A 22520-nucleotide genomic window follows, 5' to 3' on the forward strand; every position below is an offset into this window, starting at 1 on the left:
CCACTTGCACTGGAGAGCAAAATATCGCTCCCCATCTCTTCTCCCCCCGCTAATTCCTCTTGAGGCATTCAGCCTGATACTAAACCTTAGGAATAATGGCAGAAATGATTCATTATTAATAAGTTAACCTAGACTATATAGGGCTTGACTTCTTCTGTCTGCCTTGGTGAGTTTGATGTGTGCTTTCCTTCCAGAGAAGAAGAAAAAAGTGAATTCTGCACGGAATAGCCGTGGGGTTCTCTTTATAGAATGTCTGCTTCTGCTCAAGTGGGCTGATGGTAGATGGGAAGCGTTTCATTGCTGCTGATGGCAAAATGATACTTCATACTTGGCTGGAGATTTCTGAACTCCATCAGTCCTTTACTGCTAGGAGTCAGCATGGCACGGAAGATGAAGATCAAGACTAGAAATAAAAAGGAATTGAAAAAAATCTAAATATTGACCCTAATGCTGTGATTTTTTTTCTGCCTAGCAGTGGAAAGCTTGCCCACCTTCTGCTTTAACGTTTTGTTGTTATCGAATTGGCTACGTCTGCCTTCCATACAAGGTGAGAAACAGGTGAATACTTCTGCGCTATCTGGGATAAATGAAGTATCATTTGGTTATCTTGGTTTAATGTACAGGTTTAGGCACAGGCCTTCCTGTCTGCAGGGCACTTCATATCTTCAAATGATGTTCAGCTAAGTGTCTTTATTAGCACACGGGCAAACTGAATTTATTTATTTCTAGTGTATTCCCGTACCCGTTAGCATCCTAGATATTTGTTTTGTGAATTTCCTTTATCAAAACTCATAGGTTATCCTCTGCTGCCATAAAATCCTTCAATTGCTGCCACAGAATCCTTCAATTGCCTTTCTTTGGACATCTGGTGGCATTAATTGTGTGGTGGACCTCAGACAAGAATATTCTGCCCGGTTACATTTCTGGCTACTAGTGTGGCAGCAAGTATTATTAGTAGTTATTGTTGCGCATTGATTTGCATTTTCAAACTGCCTTTCATCGAAGACCATTAACGAGCCGTGTAGTGATTAGTTTCTTTTTCAGCAGCTTCAGCAGGGGTTGATGCGAGTCACAACAACCCGCTCGATGTCCCGGGAGCCCTGGTACCTTGCCGTGTCCCGCTGGCAGAGGACCTGCTGGGCTGTTCTGTAGTCTGGGCTGGTGACTTAGGCACAGATTAGCAGGTGTACTTAATTTTGGTTGTCCCTGCGGTCCTTCCTTGTGATGGAAGATCAAGTGCCTTGAGGTTAGCAATATTGGTGTAGTGTCTGTTCTGGGTATATATAGAAGGTCGTTGGTTTATGGCTGTAACATTGTTAGTCTTCCCCTCTTGATGTGGCCAAGCTGGGTCACCAGGTCCCAGGCTCTCCAGCCTTGGGAATCTCGTGGCTGATGGAACACAGTGTTCTTCTTGCCTCTGGTGAGAAAGGGGTGTTTGCAGAGGGGATTTGCTCGCTACCTTGCTGTGCTGTGTAGGCAAAGAATCCTTCTATCAATTCATACAAGAACTAACCCTGCCTTTTTAAAGGTCACTTCTGTCTCAGTCAGCTCTTAAAGTTCAAGAGGAAATAAACTGCTTAGAGTTGGCATTTTTCAAGTCAAGTGTCAACTTTCCAAGCCCCCAAGCCAGTGAATGCGGAGGAAGGAGCGATTAATAAGCGAGCTGCTTGGTTGATACAGTGATTGTGCAGAAACATTCCCTTTTTTCTTTCTTCTTTATGGGGCTTTGGAATGAAATGGAACATCGTTGAAATATCTCACTTTCTCCTTTTCACTTTGCAATGCAAAAGTATCCAAAGCTCTTTAGAAGTGCTTCTTTTCTCATTAGTCTGCTGACAGCAAGCAGAGAGTTTGTCAGCTCCAGTGAAGTAGGACACAAGGAACATTTTATGACAATGCCAATACCTAAAAGCTCCTTTAACCACAGAATCTTATTATCCGGTGAGAATAAAATGCACTTTCAGAAAGTAGCTGAAGGGTGAAGTCTCCAAGCAGGTGCTTGCCCTTAACTGCATCGACGCCTTTTCCCACGCAGGAGACAGTGGATCGATAAGGAAATAAACAGGAAGAATGGGCTTTATTAATGAGCTACAATGGAGGCAGTGGGGGAGATGCTAATGGAAGCCAGCGGCGATCGAAGGGCGTGCTGAGCACAGCCCGTCTACCAGCTGCCACAGTGCCGATATTGAATGCGGGCGACGTAGGCTACTGGGGGACCAGCACTGCTAATTGTCCTCTTGGGTAGCTCCAGAGAGCGAGCTGGGCATCCCGCCTGTTGTGCTGGGTTTTTAGTTTTGGTCTTGGCGACTTTTCCCTTCTGTGTCTGTTTTGCTGTCCCATATAAGCTCTTATTGAAGGTTTTCCACCTAAAAAATTCTTCTTTCCTTCGTAAAGGAGTTTGCAAAAATAAATACATCATCAGCATTATCTTTCTTGCTTTCCTTTCCAATAAAAAAAAAGTGCCATGGTACAAACTATTTTTTAAAGTGATAGATAAATCAGCCTTGCCAGGTGTCTCTGCGTTTTCCAGTTGCATGTTCTTAACGTTCCTGTTTCGGCTAGTAGAGCTATGAATTCTTAATGTAGGAATGCTCTGCCTGCCCATCCTATTGTGGATAATGGTGGTGATAGTGTACTAATGCCTGTGTTTTCAAATGGCTTTAAAATAGGAATAATTTTCTGGTTTTCTCTATATGCAGGTGGCCACTCGATGTAAAATCATACATGTTGTTATTTTTTATGCCCTTTGGGGTTTTATGTAGTTCATGTTTGGTTTCTTTACATACATATTTAAAAGAAGAACTCTTTGGAAGATTTGGGCCTTTGAAATTTTTCTTTGGTAGCCCTACTTGTTATTGTCACCTGAGATCGCTGAAAGTGAATATTGTGTGTTTGTTAGTCAGAGAAAAGATCCAAAGCAGATCTCTTCTCCTTGCATGAGAAGTTGATTCATGGTCCTTTTAATTCCTATTTGCATTATAACAGAAAGAGATGAAGAGAGGTGCTGTGAAAGGTCCTGGCCAGCGAGGCAGGATGAGGTGAGGACCAGCCCGATTCTTCTGGTCTGTAGCGTCTGCTGCTCCAGTCACCTCTTTTTATGTCCACTGAACAGCACAGATTCTGCACCTCAGCCGTATCTTCATATGCGTCTGCGGGGACCCTGTGATCTGCAGCCGCTTTCTGTCTCCTCTTTCGTGCATGGTCCTTCTTCGCTGTCCTCTGCAAAGGCTGCACCTTCTGGATTGCAAACTCAGGATCTCGGTGGATCTCACTGGAGCTGCGGGAATGAAGCAGTGCTCTACGGAAATGCCCTGTCTGTTCCAAACACTGAGAAAAACTGAACACAAGCATGTTCAAATAAAATAGATAGTTATGGCCTTAATTCTTACCTACTAGGAGATTTTTGGCAGTTTTTGAATCCTTTTTTCCCCATGGGAACCTTATGGTAGCAGAGACCGGTCAGCTGGACCACTTGCTGCCATAGCCAAGAGCTGGCAAACTGCACCGGTGAGAACAGATTTATTGTTTTTTCCCAGCTACTAATTTACAGTTTGGAAATTGAATGAGACTCATGTGTGAAAGAGATTAAATGACAACATATTCACCTAAGAAAATACAACAACAATGTGCACCTGAGAAAAATTTAGGCTAGATGAGATCGGTTTGTGTGCATTAAAAATAAGCAAACCTCTTTTTTAACCCTTTTCCCCAAATTTGCAATCAGATCAAAAATCAACCTAAACCAATACATCAGTGCCGGAAGCTTTGGGAAAGTCTAATAAAGGAGCAAATGTGCAGAGATACTTCTCACGTTTTTCTTTGGTTTGAAGCTTAAAGATTTCTTGAGCCAAAGGTGGTATCTTCTTGTATTTAATAGCCCATGATGAGTTTCCCTCCATTAATTTGATTAGTTCTTCTACTGAAGGAGGCAGTGAACAATTGCTCCCTCTTCACCTCCTGCCACTCATCATGTTGCAGACTCACGATTGTTTTCATTCTTCTCAGACTGCTGTCGCAGAATATAGTGCCGCTAGACATCTAATTTTCTGCATCGAATCAGTTATTCCTAGTTATGGAGTGCTGGCCGGAGTTACATCTGACAGGGGCACGAGAGTTTGCGTGGTAAAGATTTATCAAGGCTGGTCTTTGTTATTCTCCTTTAGATGGAGAGGGGAGAAGTGTTGCCGGTATGGTCAGGTGAATATTAAAAGGCAGATTGGGAGCAAGGATGATTGCCGAGTTAGAAATGCATGTCCACATCACCGTGGGCTGGGAGCTGGGAAGCGAGCCGATGAAGCAGAACCCATCCCGGTGTGACTGGGGAGGGTCTGACAGATGCCGTCCCTTCCTGGGAGAGACACAACACGCGGTATGGCTTTGCATCGTGGGAAGCAGTTTGCAAACTGCAGTGGTATCCCACAGCGTGGCTCTGTAACTGGGCGTTGATTTTGCTATGGAGGGACTCCCATGAAGCCGAAAAAATGCTGCGCTTCTTCCACATCCCAGGAGAGGGAGATGAAGAGTATTGAATCAACCACTGTGTCCAAAAGTAATTCCGCAGGAAATTGAGGCAGATTAGCCCAAATTAGTGACTGTTGTGTGACCTCAGTGGTGCTGGTGTGTGTCTTGGAAAGGAAGAGGTGAGTTTCGCATCCCTCTGGGTGCAGACGTGGTGCTCCCGATGTAGCTGCGATGGTAGGAGCCGTTACAGAGCCTACAGCTGGGACACTCACTGATGGTGCAAGGACTCCCGCTGCGATTTAATCCAGAGTAAAACTCCTGGGTGAAAAGCACCTCGGAAGCAGTCTGCGTGCCTGCGGGATGAATTACGATGCTGCACTGGTGAGGGCGGAAGCTCTTCCCACCGTACCTGTTGAATCCTTCCTTTCCCTCCAGCCTTTCCGTCTTGTCCCGTGGAGCTGGTTGATGTGTGATTTGTGATACCAACTGGCTGGAACCAAATTATGTTGAGCTGGGCTATTCTTTTATGAGTGGTAGAGAAACAAAATGACTCGGTGACCATGTCTTTAAATTCATTTCCCTATCACAGCTTCACCCCAAAATAAAACATCTGACCTCTCTGCTCATCTAGTGATTTTGAAACCTGAAACTGCCGCATAAAGTCTATTTACTCGTCCACCTGACTGGTTTCTGTATAAAGTATTCATTACAAAAAGATTGCATAGCATGTAGTATTGTTTTATTAAACATTTAAAAATATTGATGCAGGAGAATTGGTGTAACAGGGTTATAAATGTGCTTGTTCTGGCAGTTCTCCTTCCACAGTGACAGCTTTATTCCACTTGCCTTATATTGCTTTAAGGGTTCTTTGAGCTAATTTGGGGGATGGAAATTAGCGGAAAGTAGATCTCTCTGCCCTGCAGGTAAGTCCTGATAGCGTCAACGGTCCAGTGGCAGATTCAAATGGTGCTGTGAATTTTTGGGTGGTAACAGGGAAAACAACCATCCACAGAATGTTTTAGGAATAAGGTTAGCAGGACTTCGTTAGTGAGTCTGATCTGGGCAACGGAGCTGGTGAGGGGTCTGGAGCACAAGTCCTGTGAGGAGCGGCTGAGGGAGCTGGGGACGTTCAGCCTGGAGAAAAGGGGGCTGAGGGGAGACCTTCTCGCTCTCTGCAGCTCCCTGAAAGGAGGGGGCAGCCAGGGGGGGTCGGTCTCTGCTCCCAAGGAACAGGCCATGGGACAAAAGGAAACGGCCTCAAGTTGCCCCAGGGGAGGTTTAGGATGGATATTAGGAAAAATTTCTTCACCGAAAGGGTTGTCAAGCATTGGACCAGGCTGCCCAGGGCAGTGGTGGAGTCGCCATCCCTGGAGGGGTTTAAAAGGCGGGCAGACGTGGTGCTGAGGGACGTGGGGTGGGGGTGGACTTGGCGGTGCTGGGTCAACAGGTGGACTCAGTGATCTTAAAGGTCTCTTGGAACCAAAACAGTTCTATGATGCCATGATTACCCGAGCAGCTGTTGCTTTCAGCAGTAGTGTCAGCGCCCAGCACTGAGCTCAGCACAAAGGACTGTCTAATGGCTAAGCACCTTTGAGAAGCTCATGGCATCAGCTGGGAGCTCTGGCATAGGCAAGAATTTGAACCAGTTTTTTTGGGAGACTTTCAGTTGCCTTAATGTGAGACCATTCTCTTTAAGCAATTTCTGTGCTTATTAATCTGCCAAATTCTGCAGCAAATGAGGCAGAGAACCTTCAGAAAACAGATGCAGTTAGCAGCAAATCCGGAGTTGTTATTAGAGTAGGGTGGAAAAGATCATACAGTAGTACCATGTCACATTGTTTATGCCCAAAGGCACTTGGAAAATTCATGGTTACAGGTCAGGTTATACAGTCATGGAATTTTTAAGACCTTCGCAGTCTTAATATGCTTCCATAGTTTGGATTTAACCATTAGCAGATCTGTTACAATGCTGTGCTTAATACGGCTTGGATCATGATAGACTTCTTTGACATGTGTTGAGTCAAAGCGGGTGGGAGGCGGGTATGAGATGAAGTTAAATTGGTGCTTTCGAGAAAGAAAAGCCAAGAACAGCAGTCTGTCGGAGTGCTTGTCACAGGCAGCTAAGTGACTTCCCAGCCTTTCCGTTCCTTTTATCTGTGCCAGTGTCCCATGGGCAAGTGCTAGGGGGTGGTACTTAATTGTTTGGGTTTATTTGTTGGCAACACGTATCTGTTACGAATTCTCTTCTGAGTCCCCCAGAGAAAACCTAGACAGGTTTTCATCACGTAACCTGGAGGGGTTTTCACAGACAAAAGCCTGGTGCTGCAATGCTGAGCCCTAGCTTTGACTTTGCGTGAGAATTATGGTGGGGGTCCGTCGCTGGATCGTTCTGCAGGAAATATTTCAGACAATTGTGTTTCTGTAAATTCATTCAGGTAATCTCAGATTCAGATATTAAAAAGAAAAAAAAGGAAGTGAGTGAACAGTAATATACAATCCTCATTTCGATCCTCATTTCACTGCGGAGTACAGTAATGCACGTTGGAAATGAGGTCTCATTGGAAAAGGTCATTTGAAACAGATCCGCAGAACCTTCGCGAAGCTGTAATGAGTCACGAGTCTGCGAGGGCTCACTTGTTATATTGCAGTGGAGGGTTTAATGTTTTGTTTTTCTCATCTAAACACTTTGATCCTTTTTATTTTATTAAGAAAAGCTATTATCTAACTGTCAAGAGCCTGGAATTTCAGCAGATTTGTTTGCTGACAAGTTGGTTCAGCACAACCATTCTCCTACTCACTTCTTTCCCTACTTCAAGCAAATTTTCCTTTTTTCACTCCACTTTCAGTCCTTTATCCTTTACAGCTCCTCAGCTCTCATCCTGCCTATTCCCAGGTGACTTTTGTGCTCTCATGCTGGGAGTTGGTTTGGATGTATAACAGAAATAGGAAATATTCTCAGGCGCTGGTGCTGGTGTCACCAGTTGTCTGTGCTGTGTTGCTTGTGCTTCACACCAGCGCTGGAGGGTTTGGCCGGTGACTTGACAGCTTGCTGGGAAGGGGAATACTTAGTGAATTTAGAGCATTTACAGGAGATTTTTTTACAATGCACGTAATACTGAATTGGCTTGAGAAAACTATGCAATGCCTTCGTCTCACTTCCCACGTTTGTCCATGAAATAAGTGGAAACCCTTCAGGCAACTGTGTTTGGGGGCGAGTGGGTTGGTGGGGAAGGGCAGAGGGAGAAGCAGAAAAAGACTAGTACAAAAACAGTGAGAAGTTTTGACTTCCTTCATCACTTTTAGGGATGGCCGTGAGTTCATCCAGCCCACAAGTGTGATTATAGATCGGTAACTGATGGGGCCAACTGCATTATTCATTACGGTTCGGATTGAAATGAAATCACGGAGGGCAATTTTCTGTCTCACACTTCAAGGTCAGATGAGAGTATTTATTATTCCCTCTCTGTTTATCTGTGAATGCAAATTGAATTTAGTGATTCAAATTGGTGAAATGTTAGAAATATAAAACTCATCAGAGCTGACACGAAGAGAAATTACTGGGTAGAGCTGGCCAGTGACTTCACCATCCCATGTACAGGCCTCCGCTTTGATTAGTAATTATTTCAATCTTTGGGTTTTCTCATTCCCAGTTTTGTTTCAGTTGTTGTCATTTTTGTTTTCAAAGAAAAAAGTGTAATAACACTTTGAAGCATTTAGAATTTGAATTAGATGATGTAAATAAAGCCAGCTGCAGAGAGGGCGCTTGGATCCTGGCTGGAGAAAAGGTTTTCTTTCAAAATTCTTCCTTGGGGTTGTTTTCTGGGGGCTGGCTTGTTTGTTTTCCTTCCTCCCATGACAGTTCCCTCTCTCTGGTGTTTTGCAGTGAATGTTCAAAGCTGGGGGGTGGTGGGGAAGGGAGCAGCCCTTTGCCCGGTTTCGGTGCTGGAGCTCCGTGTGTTTCTTCACTGACACGGTGCCCGGGGGCTGACTGTCCTCACCAGCCTGCGGTGGCCGAGAGGAAAACTGGGGCCCCAAAGGGGACCAAATGAGCGTGGGGCTCCGATCGAAATAATGGGAAAGGAGGTATTCTCTTCCCAACTCCTGGTAACGCATTTGGAACGATTTCGTGAGCACTTTTGCTCACTCGGTGTACCAGTCTGCGGTCAGAGGCACTGCCGTCCTGTGCCTCCTGTTCTCTGCCGGGCTGGGAAGACGCTTTTAACTTGTTCTTGGCGGGGGGGAACTATTCTTATCTCAGAGTGGGAGTGGAAAATCCTTATCGGTGAATGCTCTTTAAAAATAGGCAGTCCTCTGTAATTGCTAAATGCCACATACAAAATTATGATACAGAGATAGATGACACATGCTGTACCGGCTATATGCTGTGTTAATAATCGTACAGGACCGTTGTTTTCAACTCCTTTTTAATTACTTGCATTTAATTAAGAACATTAAGTATTTGCTTCTCTACCAAACACTGCAAAGGGAATCAGTTTGCTCCGGATGCAAGTGTTTCTGACTTGTTGTTGATTCAGAACAAGAGCCAGGAGCATTTGGACATACCAAAAGCCCTTAATAGATTTGTCTACATAAGCTGTTATAAATCACTTTGTGTATTCAACTCGCAGCTTGGTTTCTCCCGTAGCCAGTTTTACTAATGAAGGCAGTGTTTTCAAGTTAGCATACAATAAACACTGTGGGGTTGGTATTTTTTAAATACCAGTAAAAGTTTTATTCACCAAATAAATGCCTTTAATAGAAGCTTTGGCCTTATGAACACCTCAGGTTTGGTGCCTTAGAAACAGGACACTTAACGCCAGTAGTTATCTCACCCTTGCAATATTTCACATTCCAGAAGTCAGGGGTGGATGTATTTGACAAACTGTTCGTGTTTCACCTTAAAACCAAAACAAACCAGAGAAGTCTCTCATTTATTAACTAAGACGTTGCTTTCATCCTCATCTGGAAGGTGGATGTGGAAAGCATGGTTACTAGCAATGGGACAGTCCGCCTGGCATCGAGCGGCTGATGGAACATCCGTGCAGACAGAGCCGCCCCGGCCCTGGCGTTTCGGTTCTTTGGGCTGCCGCATGCGGCGGAGCCTGTGCTGCCGCCAGCGCCTCGGCCCCTAATGAAGGGAAGCAGAGGGAGCCTGATGTGAATTTCTTTCAGTAAATCCTAACTCTGCCAGTCAATTATGGCTATTGTACCGGACATAAAGATCGTCTTATTTTTGTTCTCTAACTAACTGTTCACTTTGAAGGAACTGCATTTCTGAGCCTGATATTGATGCTGCTGGTTAGGGAGTAAAATTAAATACTGTCTCAGTGACAAAACATATTTTCAATGTACCAATAAAGCTCCAAACATCTGTCGGTTTCTTACCCGTTTTCCCTGTCCACGCTAGCAAAATAACTCCCTTTATGTTGTTCCCTCGGTATAAATTCAGTGTAATTCAAGTCTTCCTTGTATGTAGAGCAGCAACATGCCATACGAACTGCTTATTTTTGAGTGATTTGTGATTTATGGAAGCCTGATGATGGTGAGTTATATAAAAGGTCTTTGAGAAAATAGAAAGCGTGAACGGAGAGAAAGTTTGCAGATGTTTGCTGAAGACTTGGGAGAAATAAAAAGCACGAAGAAAGCTTGTTTTCCTGCTGCCTCTCGGTGGTATTTTCTGTAGCAGTATTTCATATGGCTCAGTTAAAGCTTTAAATAAAATATGGCCACTAAAGATGTTAATATTTTGTACCGTTGCCCCTTCTGAACGTGGTAACCAAATAACGGCTAAAGTGGAAATGTCGCCTCCACCCTTCCCACATGTCCTAGCACAGGCCTGGATGCTGCTGCGTCGCTGCCTTCGCAGTTCCGTGTGGGAAGAAGAAAGGTTAGCACCCAGACCTTTGACTTTTGAGCTGAACTACGTGTAGCGCTGAATAATCTCCTCCTTCCTGATGTTTGTTTTTCTAGTTTACCTGCCTTAAATTTGTTAGTCCCATCCTGCAGCAGGGGTCGCACAGCTCCCATCCGTCTGTCCAGCAGCAGTTTATAATGGATCAATTTTTTTCCTTTTTAACATGAGATGGAAATTTTTCTGTTTTGCCAAGACCCACCTTTTCTTTCCTGTGTCCCGTCCCTTTTTAAGTCAGACTGTTTTTGTCATCGTCTTCTCCCTGCTGTTTTTTCATTTTAATTCCTGTCCCAGGCGGTGGCGGGTTGGGCAGAGGCTGAGGGGGAGGAAATCTGGGACTTGGGGGTCGGAAGGAGCCTCGAGGGAGGGCATGTGCAGGGATGTTGTGCCTTTGTCCACTGGACAGTATGAAGACGTGCTGGAGTTACCCTGTTGCTACGTACTTACTTACTTACACCTTCATGTTGGCTTCTAAAACCTGGGGGAGAAGAACTGGAATGAAAAATAACAGTTTTGCTCAAGCTCTCTGTTTATCACTTTCCAGTGTGGTTTCTGTCTCTGTGTGTACTGTCTATAAATGTGAAGGTACGTTGAAAAGGCTGCAAGTTGTCAAGCCTCGGGAATGGGTGTGCTTTTCTTCATCCAAATGTCTTGCTACAAAACAATTTCCCTTGCTCCTTCTTGCCTCATTAGCTCGTGTGCTAACCTTTTTATTTTGGGCTCTGCCACGGAGATGTTGATAGCTGCAGCCAGTTTCTTTTTGCTGTGATATATGTGCGTTAGCACTGTCACCGTGTTTTCCCTCGGCGCATCTTCAGTGTTCTTCCCGTCCCCGCTCCCGGGGTTTTGGTGCTTTCTCTTTGATGTGATCCTGGTTTCTGACGGTTGGCCCTGGGATGTGCAAGTGTCTCATCTTCTCCCAAGTCCCAACATGACCCAGAGAGTGTTGCTCTTCTAATTGTCTCCCTGCCGCTGTGGACCTCTTGTTTTCCACTCGGGCTGATCCACAGACTGGTTGTGGCATCCTGTTTGCTTTCCCTGTTACTTTATTAGTATCTCTGAGGTGGTAACTTGGCTACTGAAAGGATGGAATAATTAAAATAATGTTTTATAGCTCATTGCGGGGCGGGGCGGGGGGGGAAGCTGTCAGCTGCTTTTGTAATTTTTTGAAGGAAATTATTAAAATGTATCTTACAGCTTCAGCGTTCACTCTCTGCCATCATTGTTCTCAGTCGTTCAAAGAACATTCTGGAAACTGAAGTTTTATCATTAAGATTACATTAAAGTGGATTACAGAAGGGAAGAGCAAAATATGAAGAGTCTCAACAGCTCAGAATGGAAAGACGTTGGCATCTCATTCACTGGGATGTGGAACAAGGAACATTAATATGATCCTATGATTCTATAATAGGCTGATAAACAGAAATGACTTTTTCTCTTTAAGGCTTAAAAGGTTTACTTTGAACTTGCAAAGATTTTAAAAAATGCCAGTTCTCCAAGCTTCTGTTGAATGGAGACCTTTGGGTCTGTTTTATTTTATTTTTTCTTAATGCTCATTTTGAGTGAGCGATTACTTTTGAAAAGCCATAGGTGTCATCAGTGGGGAGGAAGAGTGGCCACATCTAACTTCCCAATCCTGTTTTGTGTCAATAAGGAATATAACTTTCTTTTTGGATTTTTTTCTTATAGAGATGGTTTATGTTGCATTTGGTGCAGTTTCTGGAAGAATAACAATCTGTCATAAGAGAGGAAGAAATGATCTCCATAATTTGCTTTGGCACGGTGTGGAGAGTTGTAAGAAAGCTGAATTTCACCCTTCTTCCAGCAAGGAAATCTGTGGTAACAGAGTCAGTTCAGAGAGTTTAAGTATTGTCTCTGCTTTCGTAGACATCTCTGGCATTTACATTTTATCTACATGAATATCACATTTGATCTGAGGCTGAAATACAAGCAGATGATGGTGTTCTTTCCAAACACTGTGCAATGGCTGAGGAAATTGTCCATTTGTCTCCCCTGGCTTAATTGTTCTCATGTTTTAAAGCACTAATTTTCTAACCTAGTTTGAGAGGTGTGTACGTGGCTGAATGGCTGTGCTCGCCATGAGATGTGAATCTCAAATATTTTTCGTTATTTCAAGAAGGAAACCTAGCACATATCACATTTTTCTTTGTGAATGTCAACTCAAGCATAATCCATCAGTCCTCTCAGAATTTATAGAAATAGGTCACAATATTGAAAGAGTAAGAAAAAAAGACTTCTCCGTTGTCCCATCAAAATGTTTTGCAATAATCAAATGCGAGATTCTGGCTGGTTTGTAGTATTTAATGTTATGTTTGCATTTTCTCTGCTGTTCTGACTCTAATCAGGACTATGTTTCTTTGATAGAGCAAATAATATTTGCAGTAAGGTTTCTGTAGTGAGATTTAATTTGTTATAACAAAGTTAATGAGGCTTTTGTACTTACATTTACCCTGTGCAGGAAAAAAAAAAAGAATATTATTGAACTCTAATAAATCTTAAGACAGTGACTGAGGTTACTTGGTCTCGCCCATCCGTTCTGCCCTGTGTTGGAGGCTGGCGCGTTGCACACGTGGAAGGTTGGCCCCTATGTACGGGTGTAAAGTCTGTCTTGGCACCACGCATGTGACATTTGACATCTCGGCTATACCACTTAATTTTATTCCATATTTCACAGTATGCCAGGACTCAACCTGCTATTTGCCATCTTTGGATCTTGGCTTCTAGGAAGCTTTTTAATATGGATTTATTTTGTAGGATCCGACAAGAGTTGATCCTCTACTTTATCCTGTGGAATTCTCGCATTATTTAATAAGAAAGATGCTAATGTTCCTGTTAAGTATCCAGGAGACTGTTTGAGATGTTTCCTGAGGTTGGGATGGGGAAGGAGCATCCGGTGCAAGGCTGGCGCTGCTTCTTCTTCCATCACCATAGACACTGCTCTTGGGCCCAGGTTCCCTTTTTAACTGATTAATTAAATCAGAACCAAGGAAGTAGTGGTGTCCTGGGAATAAAATTACCTATTTTCAAATGCAGATGAGAAGCCCTCTTGATGAACTTTCCCACCTGAATACAACAATGAAGAGACTATTTCACAGTCCCTAATTATTAAAGTGGGCTGTTTATGGTTCAAAATTGAACTGGAGCTTTAAACAGGCTTCTAATTCATCCAGTGTTTTAAAATGCATATTTTTTCTTCAGGGAGAAGGATTTTGAGGTAGGGAGACAGCTGCTTGGGGATTCTGGTGAACTCCTACCTAAATTTCCTGGGAAGTACAATTTGGTGACCTGGCAGTGCAGGATGTACTTGATTTACACTAAAAGGGACTCTTAAGGCAGTGTTCCCTTTTGGATCTATCTAAACAGTACCTTAACAATAGTGTTATTTTATTTAAAAGCATTTTTATTTATTTTCTTTTAATTATAATGATAAAGAATACCCCTCTGAAGCAATCATAAATTTTCCAGTATTGTTTTTAGCCTCAGAGAAATAAAGATCTTCTGTTCCTGAGTGAGCTGGAGATGGGTTTGATCTCTCTTGCTTGCCTGGGGGGATTTGACTTGTGTGCAATATTTTTTTTTTTTCATGTCCTGCTCACTCTGTACATACTTCAAAGGTAGTGCAGTCTTGGATAAACTTGTCACACTTAAATTATGAACCGACTCTTAACGATCACAATTTCACTCTTACCTTGTTATTGATCAAGTCCTTTGCCAACGTACTTGATGTGTGATGAGCTGCTCGATGAGCGCGTTGGAACAGCTGCCCAGTAGCGTCCCAGCAGCGGAGCGAGCGCCTGAAGGGCACGCATGAAGAACATCTCCAGGAATACACGGATAATTGTGCGTCACCGTGTCGGGCTGCACAGCAAGGATCTGAGAAGAAGAGGGACCAAGCTCTTCTGGCTTAATTGAGAATTGTGTCCACATTGCAGAAGTGCTAATCACCTGGCCTCAGATGACATTTCTCTTCCAATATAGGTTGCTGGCAAGAACAGTGTGCAGGTGGTGGCTGTAATTACTTGCTGAGTATTATCTGTCTGTCAAAGCAGATCATATTAAACCTCAGTTTTACTTCTACTTTGTTAGAAAAAGATTAAAAGACACAGTAGAACCCGAGATCGTGCATCTTTTGTTGAAAACAAGGCATCTTCTCAAAGGCAAATGGGTTGATTTTGAAATAGATATCCAATTACTTAAATGCTTTGTTTATGTGAGGTTCCAGTAACTGTCATGTGCTGAACAAGAAGGCTGTCACCGGGATGGTTCTTCTTTCCTATCTTTTTCTGAGAACAGCTGATAATGAGACTGCAGCTACTCGTGTTCCAGTGTGCGGCCGTAAGATGCAACGGCCCCAGGCCCAGTGTCCTGGTATCGTGGTGATGCTTCTCCTCTCAGGTTTTTCTGATCTGACTAAGAGACAGTGGTCAAGATTTCACAGGTCTGCATTATCTTTTTTAGTGCTCGAATACTGGAGAAGGCCCGGCAGCAGTTACAGGAGGAAATACTGCGGATTCAGAGCCAGCTCTTGGATGAGAAGAAGAAGCGTGAGCAGCACGAAGCCCTGGTCAGGCGGCTGCAGAAGCGTGTGCTGCTACTCACCAAGGTGAGTTTCTAGATAATGTTTGGAAAAGCCCGTGTCCTTATTTCTTTTCTCCAGGTGTAGTTGTTGCTATTTCACCTCCGTAACTGGTACTACAAAGTTGCTGTGGGGTCTTTGCATAGCGGGTGCTGTAAGAGACGTGAAACTTGTCTTCAGGGCTCTGTTAGAATAAAAGTACTAGTACGTCCTAAGGCTTTGCTGGCGTTCCCCCCATCTGGGCTCATGCTGGGTTGGGGATATGTGGCTCCGTCTCAGGCTTGGCGTTTGTGCGAGGGCAGAGAATTGAATCATGTTGTCGCTAGAGTGTTTTGAGCCACTGAAGGGAATTTATAATGGCTTTGGCTGCATCGCCTCCCTTCCTAAAGAGAATGAAACGACAGCACCTTGTCAACTGTTCCTGTGGAAAAACAATTTACAGAGAGTAAGAGCTTCGCCTTCCTCTTAGGCTGAAAGTCTGTTCGAATGTAATGGTAGGCACTAGACCAGTAAATTGAAAATACGTTTTAAGATTCTAAAGGATATATCAAAGAAGTCTGCATTATCCTATATCAGGTATGCTCTCGTGATGAAATTCTATACAATAATTTTGAAGTCTGTAGAGCATTGAAAACTTTATATTAAATTCTCAGAGCGCTCTTTACCCAAAGGGAATAATAATTCGCTATAGTCAGAATGATAGGTACTTCACTTTCCAAGAATACTCCTCACAGCACTTCCCTCATCTGAGCAATCTCCCTGCCGCGCTAAAGCTGCTCACGTAAGGAAGCTTTTGTGTGTGCAGAAGGTCAGACTTGAGTAGTTGGAGCGGGTGCGAGGGAGCCAGGCACATCCCTGTGTACGGGCAGGAAAGATGCTGGTATGGGAGTGTCTGAGCGAGAGGGAAAGGAGCTGTTCTGTTCCTTGTGCTTTAGGCTTTCATTTTCAGTGTCAACTAAAGCATTTTGATCTGTTTTAATTGTGCTGCGCCCAGTTCTTTGTAGTTCCACGTCATTGTTAAGCCAAAGAGTCTGGGATGTCTGGCGCGGTAAGCAGGGCTTCTTGAAGCATGAAGCAACCGCTTTACAAAAGGATACTCTATCAGATCTTCTGGCTGCAGAATCTGATGCTACAGAGAGTCGCATAAGTGCGAAAAGAAAAATGACATCAGTTCTTTCTGCTTTGCACTGAGGCAGACACCACAGTCAGGGTGGATGGGCCAAACTCTCTCCGTGGAAGCAGAAAAGGCATCTCTTCCCAGGCTTTCTAATATCCCCAGCAGCAGCCAGCCCTCCATCCTGTCCTAGTTTGGTGCTGGCATGGCTGGATAGAGCACTGGATGGACACTGAACCCGATAAAAATCCTTCCTTTCCAACCTTCTCAGCTGTCTAGCGTTGCGCTGGGCTGCTCAGCCCTGAAGGGGGTTTCTCAGATGGTTTCTAAAATATTCCCCTTGTTAACTTATTTGAAGTCCTCAGCAGAAATGTGTTTTGTCATAGAACACAAAATATCATCGCTTTTCTTTAAGTACTGGACAAAAAGACAACAGTACTTTGTCATGTAATTGATTGTGCCCTAATTTATATAGGAAGGCAGAGCCTTTGCTTTGCTCTCCTCCCCCTGGAAGAGGAGTAGAGGAAAAGTTGGAAATGTCCTTCATCAGACCAAGGCAAATAAACTTGCGTTTTGGCAGCGAAGTTTTCAATGTGCTCAATGATTCCTCAACCGACTTGTTTTAAAGGAATAAAAACTTTGCTGTTCTCTAAAATTTATATTCCGTCCAGGGAATGCTAGGGGTCCTTTGTGAAGAAGGAGATGCATTGTGGTACTTGGGCGATCCATCCTTGGCACTATTTCTCCTACTGGATGCTCTTCTCATGCAAAATCAGAAGAAGGAATTTCATTTAATTAAAAAAGTATGATATCGTGATTCAAAATGAGATTGAGCAAATACACTGCCTGTTAAAAATAATTATTTTACATTGAAAGCATATCACCTAGAATGGTATTTAATCATCTAATTAGTGGCATCAGTAGTACAGTGCGCTTCTATGTAATTTGAGAATGGAAAAGATGAGCTCTCTCTATTGAATCTTTGTCTTGTTAAATGGGACTGTGAAAATCTAATTTGGGGGAGACAATTATATATATGATTGAATTGCTATTGCTTTTGATAGTGTGATTTTTGCATTTGTGTACGTTTGACCCTCTAGTAGGGCAGGGAATCCGTTCCTGTATGCTGAGCAAATAAGGATTGGGGCATTAGGCATGTTTAACAGTGCGAGTTTAATGCAGCAACAGCTTTCCTTTCATTGGGCTCAAATTGTAACCTGGGAGTCTCAGGCCTTGAATGTGTTTTAAAAGATCAATAGAAAATGATAAGCTGTTCTTCATTTGATAACAGTAGTACCTAATATTTTAGTAGTAAACATACTCCCCTCAGGAGGTACTTGCTTGCCAATCTGATCCCTTCTCAACTTACTTTTATGGCTATTGAATTTTTGTCCTCAAGATTCAAACAATATTTTTTGGCTTTCACAGATTGCCTGTCTCACTTGTTCGATCTTGTTCATTTTCTACTTGCCACCGTCTCTCTTGGTTGCTCTCATATTTCCATTTCAGTGCATTTAACTTCTCCCTCCATTGCTTGCTTCCTCGCCTCATTTACTTCTTCTGGGCTTTCTTGACCTTACTCGGGCCTTTCCAGTTGGTTTACTGTTTGGAATTGGCACAATTGTCAGTCTAGGATAGTTTGGTGAGTCACTACAAACCTCTCTGCCCTGTCAGACTCGAAGAGCAGGGGTCTCCAGTCTTTGACATATTAGTGCGGGGGTCCAGCCCCACCGATGCCAGCTCTGACAGCGGGCTGGCGCGGGAGCTGCGACCTGGCTATTTCTGCTGACAAACTGCTGGTTAGAACATGTTAGTTGGTTACTTTCTCCCATGAGTCCTTGTAAATCAGGGCAGTACTTAAGTTTTTTGATCTACATGTTTTCAGTGAAACATAAGACTAGATTTGGACACCCTAGAGGTTTTCAGACATTGATGGCTTGAAGGTATCTCCTGGAGTGTCACTCTGTTCGCTTAAGGTGACGAAAAAGAAATGGGTGTTTGAAGGGATGTATTCACTCGCTCTTTTAGACATCCGCTTGGCTGCGTTCGCTGACTGTTGTGCTGTCTTTCTGCTTTGGCTTTGCTGAGAGTTTTAGGGAAGTCTTTAATCTCTGCTTTATTACCTGAGGTAGTTCTGATACAGCAGCAGTGGGAGATACCTGCAATGCTGGGGGAAGAGCTGGGCCACCTCTGCCCTTTTTCCTCTTTGATTTACTGTTGTATTGGCTTTGAATGCCATGTTTACCTACACAGTCTTGTATTTGACTTTTGTGTTGTCCTTAAGCTCCTGAGTATTTCTCTTTTTCTGAGAGCTTTGCAGACAACCCCTGGTCTTTGTTTATGAAGTAGGCTTGTTAAAAACAATCAATTCTGCTACTGAATGGCTAAAATTTGAATCTCTTAGGAAATTTTATATGGCATGTAGGTCTCCCAAAATGAAAAACCCATTCTGAAAATCATTATCTGAGTGCAAGCAGCTGATTGAGTCAGCATTTAATGGAAAGCAAGCTCCGGTCTATTTGTTTCAGGAGGACAGCTTTCAGGAGGCACAAATGGACCTTGTGCAGGAGAAGTGAGGTTGGAGAAAAGCAATAAAAGCAAGATGAAGGGTTCCCAAAGCCTTCTGATGTGGAGGGCCAGAAGTTGGCTTGCATGGATCTTTTTAGAGTTGTCACCTTCTCTTCTTCTTGTGTGATTTTACCTGGTCATGCTCAGCCTTTATGAGAAAAGGGTCCGGGGAGACCTTAGAGCCCCTTCCAGTATCTGAAGGCGGCCTACAGGAAAGCTGGGAGGAACCTTTTACAAGGGCATGTAGTGATAGGATGAGGGGTAATGGCTTCAAACTGGAAAAGGGGAGATTTAGATGAGATATTATGAAGAAATTTTTCACTCTGAGGGTGGTGAGCCCCTGGCCCAGGTTGCCCAGAGAAGCTGTGGCTGCCCCATCCCTGGAGGGGTTCAAGGCCAGGTTGGACGGGGCTTGGAGCAACCTGGGCTGGTGGGAGGTGTCCCTGCCCAGGGCAGGGGGGTGGGACTGGATGAGCTTTAAAGTCCCTTCCAACCTGAACCATTCCATGATTCTATATTCATTATTTAGCTGCTGATAGGGTTCAGGCCCGCTCAGCCTCTTCTCCTGCATGCGTGCAGTTCAGTGACTCCTTAAACTGGTTATTTCTTCTATCCGCCACAGAGCGGGTGGACATAACTGCAGGAAGCTGCAGAGCGAGTAGGAACAGCCTGTAGCACAGGCAGTGGATTTGACCAGCGACCAGATGCCCTGCTTGCTTGTGGCTGGTGCCCAGTCCTTCATAGGAACCTCTTGCCTATTGCCATACGCAAGAGCTCAGAATGTGAAGCACAGTTTCACTTCTCGTAACTTATCCCAAATGAGTCCAATTTGATTTTCAAATTGTAGACTTTGTGGATGTACACTGTCCTGATTGCATCCCTTGCTCTTGTATAAGGCATAACGCAGCAAAGGAATTAATCTGATTGTGCTGGATGTCGTTGTGTTGCTGTGTTTATTTCCCGTCTGTGCCTTTGTCTGCCTGTGGGTACTCCCCTGCCTGGAGAAGAGGCTGAAAAATTCCATTTTGTTTTCTGAGCATTCAACCACATCATGTGATCTGATAGGAAATCTGTTGCTATTGAGACATAATTTAGGCCATCACCATAAAAGTTGGTGATTAAACAAGTATTGATTAAGCAACTCCAGCTGACTGTTGATGCCACGCGTTCCTGGAGCTCTTCGCAAGAGCCAGTGCGAGGAATGTCAGTGACTCCCAGAGCCGGGAACGGCAGCGATGCATCAGAAATGGGACTAGGTAATTAAACTGTTCATTAAGCATGGCAGATGCGGAGTTCATGACTTGATTTGTCATCTGCTTTGTTTTGCAACCAGTAAAGATTTAAAATAATGCTGAAGGTTTCTCTGTCATATTGGGTCCTGCATTATGTTTTTTTCTTAGGAGGGAGATGATTGTAAAGTACAAAGAAGGATCTTAAAAGTTTGGGGGGTTCAGTGAGGGAGGTAAATTAACCCTTTTTCTGGGATATGTAAAAATTTAACTTTAAATATCGCACTCAGTAGCAATAAAACCCACCAGTCTGGCAAACAGATGCCTTGCAACAGACCTTTTTTGGTGTTTTATACCCTGTGCACTGCGTCCAGGTAGCATGGCCAGCTCTGGGGCAGCACTGAGCTGCTCTGCTGCATCACGGGCAGTATCGAGAGCTTTGCCCTGGCTGTTTTGATACGCTGCTGCTTCCTTCCCTCGATCCGCCTCATGAGTCCATGTCTATCATTTAAGCAGCATCATTACTGGAGCACCACCAGCTGTGCTGCCGCCCTGGCGCCGTTGTTACCTGCTGGCACAGCCCGACCATGGCCAGTCCTTTCCCTCTGCTCACCATCTCTCCCCTTCACAGATTTTGATAAACCCGTGGAAGTTATCTTCCTCTTCATGCCTGCTGATAAATACATTTTAAAGCGATTCCACGGCTTCCTCTTCTGCCATTCAGCAAGGCGGGTTTTGTGGGGTGAGGCAGAATTTACTAGAGGGGAGGTGGGTTTGGAGGAGACTCAACAGCCTTTTAGATTGAGCACAGTTCCTTTTAATTTCAACTTGATTATATTAATCAGTTAAATAATTTCAGAGGAAAGGTGATGGGTAGTTGTGGGCAGAGGGGGACAACAGCAAGGGAAGAGAGGAGATCGTTAACTGCCGTGGGACAGAGCGCAAGAGGCAACTGCTGCCTGGGGAGAAGGGGGGGTTGAACAGGTCTCTGCTGAATTGTAATTTTTACTCTCCAGTAGCATCATGAATTTTAATTCCCAGACTCCTCTTGTAGGGTGCCTTTTTTAAAGGATGAAGACTAATGGGTCGGAGATGAGGTAGATGCTGTTATGAAAGATCCCCCTCTCCCCTTGTTAGCTGGTGTTCTGTCGCTCCCCAGTTCAGCCTGGTGCAGGGTGGTCGCTGGGCTCCGTGCTCGTGGTTTCCACAGGGGAGGGTCTGGGTTACTGGATAAAGCGTGCTAAGTTTTGTGAGGAGAAAGTGGGATTTGGGGGGTTGATGACTCCTGCTGTAGACATTTTCTGTTGGGGTTGAGGAAATACCACATTTTGCGTTTGCTTCTGTTGGTCTCCGACAGCCTTGTGTCTTGGGATGTAGAGGTGCTTCGGGGAAAGAGAGTTCTGGGAGGATTGATTTTAACACTAGGTGGTTTTTTTCGCCCTGTATAACCCAAATTTGCTGTGACTTTTTGGAGTAGCTTCTTCCAGTTCCTCACTCTGTCGTGTTTTAGTCCTGATCCCCCTAACTACCCTCTGGAGCTCGGAAGCCGCCTCCCAAACGCAGCAGCGTTGGAGGGGATTTGCTGTTCTCTCTTCGCCTGCGGTGGATGCTCTACAAGGAGAGTCTGCAAATAGTTATTCGGACAACACTTTTCCTGTCTGTTTTTTTTTTTAAATGGCTGTCACTGGCCTACTTCACCTTTCTTAATCATGCTGTCTACATTGTAAGGACCTTTAAACCATGCTCTCGCCTTCCGTATGGAACACCTTTCTAGGATTTATTGACGTGATTTCAAATATCTCTAGATCTCGAAGTTGGAGGGCAGTTTTTCTCCTTTGTACCCCCTAATTTGTCTGCTGCTGGGTGTTGTTTAGCTTGTAACAGAATGGTCTGACTCTGGTTTTCATGGAAGTTGCTACAGAAAATAAAAAAGGACAAATACGACACTTAATGAGATGGTTTCATCGGCAGTGCCTGCGCTGCCCTGGCGTGCCCATCAGAGTCCCACAATACTCTCACGGCAGTTTTTGCCAAGATTTCTACAATGACAGACAAACTTTGTGCTGATTTATACTTGATGCTTCGTTATATTCATTACAAGATCTTATTTGCGTGCTTGACATTTAAAAATACTGTGTTTGGAATGTGTTATTTATTTTGAGACCTTTATTAAGCAACCTCAGTCTAAGGGTTTAATTGTTACTGATAGCTAAGAGTATAATTACCTCAGTAAAATATCATGACTATATTAAGCAAATGGAAATTGTCTTCCAGAATAAAGTGAGTACAAGCCATTTTCCTTTGAAACAGGCTGTTCCACGAGGCCTGCTAATATCATTTGCTAATACAATTGCAGAATCTCTCTAAAAAGAATGAGTACGGAGAGCTGAAATCGATGTGTTTGGAGAAGCGGCTAACTGCAGTGGCTTCGAAACGGTGCACAAAGACCATTTGGAAGGAGGAAATATATTTAAACTAAACCAGAAAATATTACTGTTTATCAAGGGAGATTTGCAGACAGGAGAAATGTGTGGTTTCTGGCATGGGCTCCAGAGAAGCGCTTGGTTTGCCTTGTTTGACAGGAGCTTCCTTCCTTTCCCTTTCCTATCCCTTTGCTCATAGCTTTACGACTGACTTCTT

At 44.0% G+C, this 22520-nt stretch overlaps 1 protein-coding gene across 4 annotated transcripts in view; it reads left to right on the forward strand.

Moving 5' to 3' along the window:
* The window catches only part of MAD1L1 (mitotic arrest deficient 1 like 1), a 367938-nt gene that overhangs the window by 97785 nt on the left and 247633 nt on the right, over positions 1 to 22520 (forward strand). For all 4 annotated transcript variants that reach the window (XM_063344898.1, XM_063344899.1, XM_063344900.1 and 1 more), the window contains exon 11: positions 14852 to 14996. In XM_063344898.1, the coding sequence (XP_063200968.1) occupies positions 14852 to 14996 (145 nt within the window). The remainder of the gene's footprint in view (positions 1 to 14851; positions 14997 to 22520) is intronic.

Source organism: Chroicocephalus ridibundus, chromosome 8 (assembly GCF_963924245.1).
Source record: "Chroicocephalus ridibundus chromosome 8, bChrRid1.1, whole genome shotgun sequence".
Classification (NCBI taxonomy): Eukaryota; Metazoa; Chordata; class Aves; order Charadriiformes; family Laridae; genus Chroicocephalus; species Chroicocephalus ridibundus.